General features: G+C 41.0%; 1 protein-coding gene across 2 annotated transcripts in view; it reads right to left on the minus strand.

Moving 5' to 3' along the window:
* Window positions 1-14891, minus strand: part of GPC5 (glypican 5) — a 1062966-nt gene that overhangs the window by 795024 nt on the left and 253051 nt on the right. For both annotated transcript variants that reach the window (XM_075061528.1, XM_075061527.1), the window contains exon 4: window positions 4558-4688. In XM_075061528.1, the coding sequence (XP_074917629.1) occupies window positions 4558-4688 (131 nt within the window). The remainder of the gene's footprint in view (window positions 1-4557; window positions 4689-14891) is intronic.

Raw genomic sequence — 14891 nt, forward strand, 5'->3', positions numbered from 1 at the left:
ATTCTAGGTGAAGTGGCCTGCTAACACCTCAGCAGTCATAGGACAAAAAAGGGGTTAGTGGGTTCAGATTGGTTGAAGTAAGCCATAATCCAGTATCTTTATTAAAAGTCTGGTAATTTTAAGTGTGCGATCAATGTTGGGGCACCGCCAAGGACAGTCTGTATTCCAAGCAGTTCAGCTTATGACTGGTGTGTTGCGGGGCAAATATGGGCTGAGGTTAGGTAAAGGTCACTCCAAAACTGTAGAGAAGGATCAGTCAGGCATACTCAATCCAAAAACATGTGAGGGTCACCATAGATTTAGCAGATATGATTGGTCTATAAGTATGGACCAATCAGAGATGGTCTGAAGGTGATTGGAGGATAAATATGCTAATGAGAGGATTGAAAATAAGCCAATCAGAACAGGCCAAAAACTCTATATAAGGCAGAGAGTAGGCAAGCAAAAGTTAGTCAAAATAAGAGCAGGAGAAGAAAATGACACAGAAGAGATCAGAGAAAACCTAAAAGAGCAAAGAAATCAGAAGCAGCAGCAGAAGCAACTACAGAGTGACAGCAATAGCCATGGAATGCAGGGACAGAACAGAAAAGGATCCTTAAGACATAGCAGCTGGAAGACGACTATGGAGCACAAACATGCCTGTCATAGTATATAGAATAGAAATATGGTTACCGAATGTGTATGCTTCGAATAATAAAGATGAGTGTCTGTGGTGGGTATGTTCATGTTACTTATGTATAAAGCTTAGAGTTTATTAAGATTGCTGTCTGTGTCCTACATATGACTGATCAACATGTGCAGAACATAATCACTTGAGCCTTTCCAACTGTATGACATTACAGTCTTGGGTATTTAACTTGTATACCTGTGCTATGATCATGTTTTAACTCAGGTTTAGATTAACTGTACTAGGGAAGATTAGTTACACTAAATAAAGAAAACACTTTGTTTTGGAAAATAACTGCCTAGGTATCATTTTGAGTGGACGGCTGTATCCATTTTCTCCCCAGGGAGAACAGATCTAGTTTGTTCTGAAAGATTTCCTGAAAGGCATAGAGAAATCTCTGGCAAACCTTGTCAATTTCATTGGAGTGGGCACCCTCCTTTCACCTTGCAGAAAGAGATAATATAGGTTAACATTTGGGGAATCCAGAAGCAAGCAATAGAAGGGCTATTCTGAGACCCTGGGTCTGTTCTTTGGGTAACAAGCCCAATAGCAAAAACAACAGAGTCCTTGTAGCACCTTAGACCCTAACAAATTTATTTGGGCATAAGCTTACTTGGGCTAAAACCCACTTCATCAGATCTATGAAGTAGATGAAGCACATGAAAAGATGGGAGTTGCCTTACCAAGCGGGGGGGAGGAGTCAGTGCTAATGAGCCAATTCAATTAGTGGCCTATTCTCAACAGTTGACAAGAAAGGATGAATACCAAGGGCGAGAAAATTACTTTTGTAGTGCTAACACGGCCAATGGAGTTAAGTGGCCCATTTCCAACAGTTGACAAGAAGGTGTAAGTATCAGCAGAGGAAAATTACTTTTTGAGTGACCCATCCACTCCCAGTCTTTAGTCAGGCCTAATTTGATGGTGTCCAGTTTGCAAATTAATCCCAGTTCTAAAGTTTCTCATTGGAGTCTGTTTTTGAAGTTTTTTACTTTTAAGTCTGCTATCGAGTGTCCAGGACCCCCCAACCTGAAGCAAATACTCATCAGCAAATACACACCACACAACAATAACACTAACGCAGGAACCAATCCCTGCAACAAACCCCATTGCCAACTCTGTCCACGTATCTATTCAAGGGACATCATCATAGGACCTAACCACACCAGCCACACCATCATGGGTTTGTTCACCTGCACACCTACCAATGTGATATGTGCCAGCAATACCCTTCTGCCATGCATATTGGCCAAACCAGACAGTCTCTACACAAAAGAATAAATGGGCACAAATCAGACATCAAGAATTGTAACTTTCAAAAACCAGTTGGAGAACACTTCAACCTCGCTGGAGACTCAATATCTGAAAAAACACCCCCCTGACCGCAGGAAGTTTCAGCGCTGTAAAGTGCCAATGTAGACAGTGCACCAGCACTGGTAGCTATGCTCATTATTCTGAACTCGGCTGCCTTGGAGATATGCGCCCCTCCCCTTTCACAGCTCCGTTTTTGACAGCCCTTGTATGCTGTGCTGATCTTCTTTGGGACACAAAGCAACCCATTAATGTGGAATGCTTGTGCTGCTGAACACAGAAGCAGGTGTGTGTTTGTGTGGAAAGAGAGAGAGACAGACAGATTGCTGTGCAGAGAGCTGGGGAACGAGACAGGCTGATGTCAGGGTTTCCCCCGCACCCTCCCTCAGGACTGGTTGCTTCCTGCTGCTGTCTGAACTTACAAGACAGCATGCTGACATACTCTCTGTCCCCCAAAACACACTGAGTCTCCCCATACACAGACACACTCCCTGTCATACACTCTGCCCCGCCCTACCCCACACTTCAGTTGAAAGGCACTTGGCCATGGAACAATGGGATTGGGAAACCTGTATCAGGTGACGCCGTGCCTTCCCCATGAGGCATTGCAAACCCTTCCCAAAGCACCTTGCGTCCAGCTGCACAGTGGGATAGCTACCACAATGCACTGCTCTCTTTACTGTTGCAAGAGCTGCTAATGTGGATGAGCTCCACCGTCACAAGGAGCACAGTATGGACACGCAACAGAGGTTTAATTCCATCGCTTTAATAAAAGTGGTATAACTTGTGTGCAGAAACTTGCTGGTGTAGACATACTGTTAGACTCTCAAGGGAGTCACCCCGCCCTTCCTTTGGTCAGTTTGGAACTCTGATGAGGAATGCTCACCTGAGTCTGCAGGAGGGGTGGCAAAGCTAAGAGGGAAGAAAGGACATGATAAAAGGGAGAGACATTTGCCATGTTCTCTCTCTCTCTTCCACCTGCGTCTTCAGACACCATACCAAGCGACTGAACTGCTGATCAAAGGGGAGAGCCTGGCTGAAGAGCACCCAGCCAGCCTGTGGTGAGAAGCATCTAAGTTTGTAAGGGCATTGAAAGTGTTAAGATCAGCTTAGAATGCGTTTTGCTTTTATTTCATTTGACCAAATCTAATTTGTTGTGCTTTGACTTATAATCACTTAAAATCTATCTTTATAGTTGATAAATCTGTTTGTTTATTCTACCTGAAGCAGTGTGTTTGGTTTGAAGCATGTCAGAGGCTCCCCTTGGGATAACGAGCCTGATGCATATCAATTTCTTTGTTAAATTGACAAATTCATAAGCTTGCAGCATCCAGAGGGCATTACTGGACAATGCAAGACGGACGTTCCTAGGCTTGTGTCTGGAACTGGAGATATTGGCTAGTGTCATTTGGCTGCAAGTAGCTGGGAGAGCTTACATGCCAGAGGCTGTGCATGAACAGCCCAGGCGTGGGGGTTTCATACCAGTGCAGGTTAAAGCTGGCTCCCAGAGTCAAGGACTGGAATGACCTAGCATATCACCAGTCCAGATAACACCAAAGGGGAGCATCACTGTATGCATGCCAATGTTAAGAATATTTAAGAACAGAGCACATGCTTGTGAGAACTGCTTGGAAGCAGCAAGGACCATATGGCTCCTCTTCATCTTATGTAACAGTTTAGTTCTAATAAAAGCTTACTCCTTAGACTCCAGACACTGTCTCCTTCTTATGAACCCACAAGACAACACAGCCAGTAGTAGGGGTTGTCCATCTACCTACTGCTACATTTACAGACTATAAGCTCTTTAGGGGAGGAGCTGTGGGGGTTTTTGTGTGTTTGTGTAAAACGATGCACAATGGGGCTCCTCCTATGATACTCTGATATCCTAACTGGCCTGTAGGTGGTACTGCAATACTATTGCTACTCTTTGCAGGAGGAAGAGGAGTAATAATTATGCATCAGTCATAATTAAGGGTCAAATCCTGAAGTCTCTACTTTATTTTAACTTAGTGTTACATAGGCATAAGCCCAATACTCATAAATAGCCTGAATAAGGACGTCCAGATTTAGCCCTAGATGCTCAGTAACTGCATTTAGCGCACTAGAAAGGAGAGTATATGAGAACAAACCTATTCACTCTCCTATTTCTGATCAATTCAGCACTAGCCTCATCATACAAATAGGCTACTGATAAAAGGGACAATCACTTTTTTGACACATTTGGTAATCTACATTGCTATGCCAATTAACTACATTATGCAGGCTCTCTCACTCATTCTCTCTCACACACACACCCCGTTGATGTTTTAGCAGCACTGTCAATTCTTCTAAATGCTTTAAACCACAGTAAATGTCCCTGCTTATTCATCCATTATGTCAGTAAACAAAAATCTAGGTCTTCTAAAATGACTATATTTTAAAAATTTAGTAGAGCATGTAGTACCATTGAAATGTAAAGCCGCATTCCTTTCAATCTCTTATTCTCTACTAATGCATTTCATTGTACTGAATACAATCTATTCTGTTGTAAAATTAATGGCTTACTTTCTTCTTTCTTTCTGGCTGTAAAACTAATGTCTTACTTTCTTCTGTTGGCCAGTGTTTCTTCATTGTCTCTTGCAGACATCTTCATCCGTTGATTATCTTTGTTCTGATCAGAATAACCCGGGGACAATGTTGGCTCTCTCACAGGATGACCACATATCTTGTTTACCTAAAGATAAGAAAGGCATATGGGGGAAAATAAATAAATAATACTACCAGTTTAGAATAGTACAATACCCTATCTCTTAGTTTAACTTTGATTTTAGCTCTGATTTTATTAAGAATGACGGCCAGACCCCATGGCCATACTAGGAAGGTTGGCCAGAGTTGCAACTAGTATGGGACTGGTCAAATCTATTATCCATATTTCATGTACCCAGTTCAGCAAACAAGGTTATTAGCTGCTTCCACTATAAATAGAAATGGTGAGACACAAAGAAGGAATGAGATACCAGAGTGTCCTCAAGAAGGCAGGACTCACCAATATGTATTTAATTAACTGCAGTTTTCCAGAGAGACATTCATATCTGGGAGTTTCAGTGTTATACGAATAGTTAAAGTAATTAAGGAACCTGCTAAATGCTGGAGACAGCAACTTAATATTATTTTTCCATTATGTACATCAAGTAAAAATTTGGAATGTGTACAAACTTTGTGATTCCTTTATGATTGGATCAATGTAGCATGTTCAGTGAAGTTACTATATCACATTCTGAACAGCCACCATAATTGAGACATGCAAAATGTAAGTTTAATTACATCTATTTCAAATAATAAATTCTATTAACACCAAGAAACTTATATATCTGTCTCTGACATAAACAGATATCAATACATATGCTGTGATAACTGCCTATCATACTGGCCAATATTGTCCTTGACCCTTTATCTTTATCGACCAGTTGTCTCTTGTCTTACAGTTAGATTGTAAACTTCTTGAGGGTAAAGACTAGCTTTTTTTGTTTGCTTGTTCTGTGTTTGTACAGTGCCTGGCACAATGGGTCCTTGACTAAGGCTCCTAGGTGCTACAGCAGTGCAAATAATATGACCCCACATTTTCATTTAGTAATATTTGGCACTATGTTATAACTTTTATACGAAAGAGGCTATCTGTTCACCATTATATCTCATTATTCCTATTAATCACTGAGGTACAAATCATGGCAATATATATATATTAAATAGGAGAAGCTCCATTCTAAGGGTCACAGACTAGGGAAGGTATTAACTGGATCATGGTCCTGTACCTTGTGTGCACCAATGTATTACTGAAAGACTAATATCAGATGTGAATTATTTTAGAAATATATTTCTTATGAACACTCAATTTCATAAGAGAGGGAAGGAAAGGAAGGGGACAGGAAGCCCTGCCCTAGCCCTGCTAGGTCACCAACCAGACTTTTAATGGCCCGGTCAGCAGTGTGGACCAGAGCCACCAAGATCCCTTTTTGACCAGGCATTCCGGTCCAAAACTGGCTATCTGACAACCCTAGTCTTGCTACCAGAGTCTGTCTATAAAGTTAATACTTCTTATTTGCTTGTTATCTGAGAAACTCAGACTTGCATACTCGTATCATGCAGTCCACTGCATCCAATCTGTCTTTTCTAAATGTTCACTGGTGGCTGTCATTTTTGAACCATTAATTTTACATGTGCGCTGAATCTACTACTGCCTTTCCTCACTAGCTCATTCCTTGTTGTCACTCTGTTGCTTCATTAAACTGTTGTGCACATGAAAAATTCATGTCTCCAGCGGCCTATTTTGCATATAAGTAATATGATTTTAAGACCAAAAGGCCTGCATTCCATTTTCCTTAAACATATCCTGGCAGGCTAGGTACTATGGGGAGGAGGGTTTGGGGGCGGGGGGAGGGGAAGGAATATTTTCCCTCTTCCAAAACAATCTTCAAAGGGCCTCAAATTATCATCAAAAAGTCCAAAATATGTACAAAATTATACCGTTTTAAGCAGTGGAACAGCAGGAGATTGGAGAGTCTTCATCCTCTATATAACGTTACACAACATAGCAAAATACTGACACGGTAGTTACATTTTATTTTTTTAAAATCTTATAATCCAACATTTTCCAGGAGTATAACTAGCCCCTGGAATCTTGGAATGTTGTTTGTTTTTTTAAATAGCAAGATCCAAAAGCTGCAAAACACCCACTTGTACCCCACTCCAGTAATAGGACTCTAGAACCAACCCTGTACTCTGATAGAGAGTGGAAAGTCAGAATTTAGATCTCTGAAAGATCTCTGATGAGTTGGTGATTTACAGATCTGTGGGGGAAGATGTCAAAGAGGGAATGAAATATCTCAGGTATGTGGAAAAAGGAGGGCTAAAATCTTCTAGAGAAATTAAACTAAACAAGATTAAAAAGTGTTTTCATGTGTTTGGACTGAATTTGCTTAAACAAATATTGCAGAATATTTAAGGTTGGGGGAATCTCAAAAGCTGGTAGAATTCCAATTCTCACAGTTCAGTCAACCCTATTGTCATATAGTCAGCATGCTGTTATGCATAGTTTGTATGCTGATTGTGTTAATTAAAATATCTTGTAATGACCATGCAGTTAAATTGCAATTATCACCACACAGAAACTTTATGGTAGTTTAATTCTGCTTCATATAATACCATAAAACATCTACAGTTATTTACAATTGATAGCATATCAAATCTTCACATTTACAGCACTGTGGGAGGGATAATTAGGAATTCAATTCTCCATCAACAATATTAGAAATTAGTCTCTAATTTAACCTGTCCTATAATGGAAATGTATCCCATTGTTTAATTTTCCCATGCTAACACATTAGGATTATCAGAGTTTAGGATTATCATTAATATTCTTAAACTTAAACTTTGTCCAAGTATGAACTGGTTTGGATTTAATTTAAAGAATCAAGAAAAAAAAAAAGAAGTGAGATTGCCTATTTAGAAAGATGAGAACAAAACTACCATTGTCCCTTAAAAATAGAGGATGGGGTAAAATGGAATGGAATAAAATGAACAAGCAAGACCTTTCTAGTGAGTGCTAATCAAGTGGCAAAAGGAATTTCATTGACTGATGGAACTACTTGGTAAGCAAATATAGTAGCTAAGTAAATGAACAAAATTGGAAGATGTCTTGTACAGAGCTGCCATATACATAGATTCATGTCATATCTGCTTGTATATAGGATTAGGGGAGGATGAGAGCCATTGAAGCCTAGGGAAAGATTCCCTGGGATGGGAGTCTGCAGATGAAACCAAATTCACCTGCCTAATGTGGGGTTTCTTGCACCATATTGTGTAGCATCTGGTACTGGCTGCTCTCAGAGATGGGATACCTGGCTAGATGAACCATAGCTCTGATCCACTATGGCAGGCAATTCCTAAATTTCATTTCTACTGATTTGTGTTACTATGTGAGTATTTTACAACCTTTAATATTTACCGAGGCCCATCATCCTTACCCGAGGACGCAAGAAATTATATGTAAATTGGAGGAATGATAAGTGACAGTACAAGGTCATTTCAGGCAAAGATGGGAAAAGAACCTAGGCAACTAATATGGCTGAACCAAATTGCATGCACTTTGTCATGGTGCATTTCAGAATAAAAGTGTCTAATCTATGTGCTTGGTTATATTGTCCGTAACCACTTCTCTAGCCCCTAGACTACACCACTTTGCCAGAAATAGAACCTAAGAATCCTGATACTCAATATTCCACTTACGGTTGTGTAACCCACTAAGAGTTGTCTTCCTCTTGGAGCTTGTCCGCAGAGGATAACAGCCTACTTCTACTAGTAATTACTCCTCTAGTTCCAGGAGAAGAAGGGCTGTGGATGTGAAGCTATTAGGTTCAAACCCTGCTTCAGCAGGGGAGCAATATTGAGATTCTATAGGCAACCTTTCTTTTGACATTTCCGAACTTTTGCTTTGTAAGCATATTGGCTTGACTTTGCAAGCTTTTTGTTCTTTTCAACATAGTGTTTTGATATGGACTATATTTATGTAATCTTATTTTAAGTTGGTGCTAATTGGGTGACTGGCTACCTTAGAACATTGCCAATAGCCTACAGAGCCTTTCAACTATACGCCACTAGCTTGAAGAGAGTCCAGCTCCATACAGGGATTAAAAGTTGTTCCCGTGTAATGGATGTTTGGTAGCCTTTAGATGAGATAAGCTGGGTTAGTGTCAGGTCCATCTCCAACATTACAAACTCATCACCACACTTTGCAGTAAAGAAAATTAAAAAAAACAAACAAACAAATACTCATGAATGATTTGACTATTGAGGTCACTACAGGCTAAAACCAAAGCAAGAAAGGGACGTGGGAAGGGCTGGATGAAATGTGTTTGTTTAAAAGTTTGTGGTGAACTGAGTTTTAATTTCTAGCATTGCACACAAACTGTATTTCCTTTCCATATTCACAATTCTTCCCTGTAAAAATATAAACAAAAAAATCCCAACAATTATTTTCAGGGCACAATGAACTTTATTCTTCATGGAGTTGCCAAGATGTATACATAACATTTTCAGGTCTGGGTAAAAGAGAGAGAGAAGGATAACCAATATAAATGTTCCTTCTATAACAACATCAATAGTGCAATCAGTTTTAGAGAGTAGAAGTAGTACTGTATAGCATCTTTCCTCCACTGCCAACCAGTATAAGTTCTTGGCCATTTTTGATCACCTAACTATTGAAAACAAAGATTTCTGATATCAAGATTTACTGCTCTTTTACCCTTGCAATAATCTCCAGCTGAGCTAGTATGGGAAGTGCAATACTTCCCAGTGTTTGGCTCTAGTTAACTAACTTTTTTCTTCTTACTTAAGCCACAAGAGGGAGCACCATCATTTAAATAACTCTTGCAACCACTGACCATGCTTTTACAGTCTGTGGGTTTACAATAAAGTATTTGACATTAATCTTCTGTTTACAAGCCCAGCTCAGGGGGGAAGGGGAAGATGGGGAAGGTGAGGAAGAGAAACAGTGTAAAGAAGAAAGAGAGAGAGACTGACTATGTAGGTGTATGAATGAGAGACTTTAACTTTTAAAAAACATTTTCACTGTTTCTGTACTGATTTTTATTAAAAAAGAAAAATTACAAATTCAGAAATAATTACCCACCTTGAATAGTACAAAATGCATTTCAAATAGGCAACTGCTGAATAAATTGATCCAAATTGCTTATAACAGTAGAATATCTAAACCTCAAATGAAGGCATAAAACCACTATGAAATCTAAAAAACCCACAGAATATTGGAAACCCCAGTAACTAATAATTTACACTGTCTATTTTTAAAAATGGCCATATTTGCATGACCCAAAATAAAATTTGCAAGGTATAACACAGATCTGTTTGTGACTCTATACTTAACAGTAACAACAAATACAGTAGGAGAAAAATCAAAGGATAATAACCAAAAAATACCCTGACATAAGACAAATAGCTGTAACCTGAAACAAGAAACAGATGTAAAACAGCGTCCTTTGTATAGCAAAAAGGACACAACATGGACACTTCCAGAATCAAATGATGCACATACACATTTGGAGAGATAGCCCAACGAAGAATTCTCCTCTGGAGATCACCCATCCTTTTCGCAATCCGAGGCTTGTATGCAGTTTACCTGGCTGGCTAGCGTCCATCATCAAAACCTGGCTTCATACCATATCAGGATAATCAACCAGTATTTGAAAATGACAAATCTTTTACACAAGCATACACAATGACTTATGGCCTTAGCTAGTAAAAAGTAAAGAAGACCCACTGAAGGCAAACAAGCTGCCAGGCTTGTCAACATCCCAAACAACAGCAGGAGCAACAGGCAAGAATATAGAAACATGAATATAATCAAGAACGGGTCACTGAAGAAGGCAACTGTCTAGCCTGACGATATTGCCCCTAGGAAGGGCTGATTTCACTTTTAATAAAAACTGAGAAACCCAGTGAACAGAATGAAAACCAAGCCAAGACATTTGTTGAGGTCAATATAAAATTATTAAAATCAATTAAATGAATCAGTTTCATTACACCTGTTGCAGTAAAGAAAGAGATAAGACTCCTAGAAAAAAGACTAGGAATCCTCATAGCAGGGTTATAAACAAAAGGTTCTCTAGGCGGAGCTAAGAACTCCAACCACTTATCCTGTGGACACAGCTTAAAAAAAAAAATCTCCAACCATTAAAAGTTGTTGATAAAAACCAGATAACACTTCAAAATTGAGGCATCCAGGGCCAAACAAATAAAATTCGTGCGCATAAAGGTGAAAATATCAGTACATATCAGTTAGGTCAGATGCCTGTAAGAGTTGTACATTGCTGAGCAGACAGTAGCTGTTGTTCCAAATGATTCCTATCCAATCTCTCATTAAGAGTACAATTAAAATCATCCTCCAAAATTAAAACAACACTAATCAAACAATCTGTTCAAAGAGAATCCAAACTTTAAAAAAAAAAACAAAAACCCATCTTCCCTGCCAGTAAGAGAAGAGAAATTATTTTTTTTTAAAAATGATATTGCTCAGAAATAGCTCTAACTGTCAATAAATGGACTGGAATAAATTCCTGCACAACCACCAAATCAGGATTCACCTTGACCACAAAAAAAAAAAAAAAAAAAAACAGGCAAAACATTGCACCTCCAGTGGACCCATGACTCTGAAAAAACCTCACTATCACAGGGTTCACTCACCGCCAGGGGCAGTGCCTGCTATCCACTAGGGATTGGCTCCTTCTAGGTGTTGCATCCTCCTCTCATGGTTTCTCCACCCATCTCTGCAACTCCAGGTGCCCCTTCCAGGCCATCAAAGTCTTTCACGGAAAACTGTCCCAGGCAATCCACGCTCCACTGCATGGTCTGTGCCACTTCCTTAGTGGCGGTTAGGGAAACCCTGGCCTGCCCTTTATTCCAGGTTCCAGCTCAGGGGTCCTCACTTCAGCACCCACAATCCATGCTATCCCATGCCCTTCTGCTTTTCCATGAGCCCTTTCTATCTTTCTGGCTCTTCCCTTCTCTAGGTTTGCTAAGCTAAACTCCCTCCTCCCAGGAAGTAACTGTAGGATAATTGCTTCTATAACCCCCAACACACCTCCCTTCTCCCAGGGAATGACTGCAGAATCCCTCCCAGTAGCTGCTCTCAGCTACTGAGTTTCATACAGGCCCCTCTGTTCCTATTCAGCTGAACCTCATCTAATTAATCTCTGCTCCTTGGTTCCTCCTCTAGGTGCAGCCTAGGGAGTTAACTGGTCCAGCTAGCTACCTTAACACCTTCAGACCTCATGTGGGGTGGGTACCCCAACACACAGCCCTGTCCAATCAGCAAGCCAATTAGTTTGGTTGCCTGCATCTGTGGGGTGAGTCTCTTGCAAAAATGATATGTCTACCTTTTTCTGTGACAGGTACTCAAGAAGAACCATACATTTTTTAATGTTCCTGCACCCATTTATATTCAGAGATCCACAAAATTGTCTGTCAGACCAATACACATCAGAAAAAAGTAAGAAAAAGACAAAGAAAAAACCTATAAAAACAAAACCACCAATTTCAGACACGGAGACACATCTCTTAGTACTGAGCAAACCACAAAAACAGATTAAGGTCTGGAAACCAATCTGCCCTCTCGACTCCATGTCTCCCCTTAGTCTCATCCAGAAACCTACCAATAGCATCCAAAGTATATCCCCGCTCAGGGAGCACAGGTCCCAGAGAATCTGAGAGTTCATCATCCCTCACATCAACTTCGAGATGGGATCCTCAGAGAGGCTGGAGGACTTCTGGAAGCGAGGGGGCAACACCTGGAATTCTCCACATCCCCAACCAAAGAACCACCCTCAGAATTGTGCTTCCAAGTGCACTGACCAAATTAGCCTGCTTTGCATCACTCTCAGAAAGTGGAGTCTTTTTTTGCTTTCGGGCTTTCCCAGCAAGCCAGAATCCTCTGCCAAGGCCACAGATTCCACATCAATAGGCTCAGCCTCCATTTTGCAGTCAGGTTCAATAGCCACAACCAGTAATCCCATCTCCTTTGTGTTATAAAAGGGGCACAATTCCCAAGAATCAACATCTGGAGCTTGTTGGGACCCAGCCTCTGCAACAGCCACTCCACTCTCTGTTTTACTCTTAGAAACACCCACATTTCCAGGCAAGAGGTCACCATTCCCCTGGGTAGCCTGCCTCTTCTTAGAGCACTGATTAACCAAATGTGTCAGACACCCACAATGAAAACAGGCCATGTCCTCAGTGGCAAAAAACACAATGTAGTCAGACTTCTCAATCCTACACTTCAGGGAAACTTAAATTTGGAAGCTTTGTTTAATATCACATAAACCTGCCTATGAAAGGACAAGATATGCCAAATTTCTGGGGATTGGCGGCCCAAAGGATCTTCCTAATAGGTCTAGTGATTGTACCATAACTCCCCAGGCCTCTAGCCAGCTGTCCATTTCCTTACAAAGGAGGAATGTTAGAGATAGTGACTTTAACAGCAGGTTTCCAGAATGGTACTATAATGACAAAAACACCTCACAGTGCCCTCCACAACCGCCTGCTTAACAAGGCGAAGCATGGCAACAAACACAACAGCTTCTCTCATGCAGGAGGGATACCTCACATTTTTAAACCCAGTCACCTTCCTCACAACTAGAACACACTTCTCCAGAGAACCAGAGTCTGAAGGCAAAATCCGCAACTCATGGTGATGGGTTAAACCAGGGGTCGGCAACCTCTGGCACGCGGCCCACCAGGGTAAGCACTCTGGCGGGCCGGGCCAGTTTGTTTATCTGCCGCGTCGGCAGGTTCGGTCGATCGCGGCTCCCACCGGCCTGCCATTCACTGTCCCAGGCCAATAAGGGGCTCTGGGAAGCGGCGCAGGCAAGGGATGTGCTGGCCGCGGATTCCCGCCACCCCCATTGGCCTGAATCGCGGCCAGTGGGAGCTGCGATTGGCTGAACCTGCCAACGCGGCAGGTAAACAAACTGGCCCAGCCCACCAGGGTGCTTACCCTGGTGAGCCGCGTGCCAGACGTTGCCGACCCCTGGGTTAAACCCTCAGAATCCACAACAAACTGAGGTCTCCATCCCCCCAAGGACAGGCTATGTCAGCCCAAAGGGCAGACAAAACCCTGCTACAACAAAAGAAATCTTGAAATTAAACCCATAACCACCACAAAACTAAACAAACACAGAAGACTCACAATCTATTTCCTCAACAGAAACAGAAAACAGCAAAGCACACCCACTTTCAGTCTCACCCACAAACATTCTGACTAACTGGTGTGAGACAAACTTCAGTCTCTAGCTGTGACGTTGCAGTCTATATGATTTTATAAAAGTATGCTAATGAGTGAATATAATGTAACTGGAATATGCTTCATGCAAAAGGTCTCTTGTAAGGTATCATTACAAAGCTTATAATCTACTGAGTGTGATCATTCTATTTCTATAAATGTACCATTCTTGTATCTGAAACTAGAAATATGAAATATTACTCTGAGGGCCTACTGTAATTCTGCAAAGTGTGGGCCATTAATGGTGGTTTGGAATCTTGATGACTCCCCTTAACCAGGACAATTGTCTGCAGATGGCTGTGGTTTACCCGTAAGTCTTCATGTATAAGTGTGTCCTGGTAAGTGGGCAATGAAGTCTTGCAATGGCATGTGATCATGTCACTTGAACTGGAATCCATCTTTAACCTGGTGCCTTTCCATTGAGAAGGAGAGGGTGGGAACCCGGAGAGGGACAAAGGATTCCCACCTTATGCAAAAGCTATATAAATGTGTGGAAAAGAATAGAGATGAGCCATCATTAAGAGTTCCCTCGCTACCACCTAAGCTGGGACAAGAGCTGTACCAGGGGAAAGAATTGTGCCCAGGCCTGGAAGGTATCCAGTCTGAGGAAAAAACTTACTGAAGCATCTCTGAGGATGAGACTATCTGTATTCAGTTTGATTAGACATAGATTGGCACATTTTATTTTATTTTGCTTGGTAACTTACTTTATTCTGTCTGTTACTACAGGGAACAACTTAAATCCTACTTTCTGTATTTAATAAAATCACTTTTTACTTATTAATTAACTCAGAGTACGTACGGAGGAGCAAACAACTGTGCATTTCAGAGAACGACTGAAACTATACTGTGAAAAAGCAAGGGCAACAGAGTTGCATTACCGTTGGAGCAGAGTGAATCCTCCAAACTACAGATATTTGAAAGGGCAGAAAGAAAGATGTATGTAGGACCTAGGAAAAGGGAGAAGAAAACAGAAATGAAAAAATGACAGAAGTGTAAGAATACTCATAACAGAAAAGATATAGGCAGAAAGAAAAAAAGAATAAGAGAATACATTAAAAGACAGAATGAGTGAAAGAAGAACCAAAG

The sequence above is a fragment of the Chelonoidis abingdonii genome, chromosome 1, assembly GCF_003597395.2.
Source record: "Chelonoidis abingdonii isolate Lonesome George chromosome 1, CheloAbing_2.0, whole genome shotgun sequence".
Classification (NCBI taxonomy): Eukaryota; Metazoa; Chordata; order Testudines; family Testudinidae; genus Chelonoidis; species Chelonoidis abingdonii.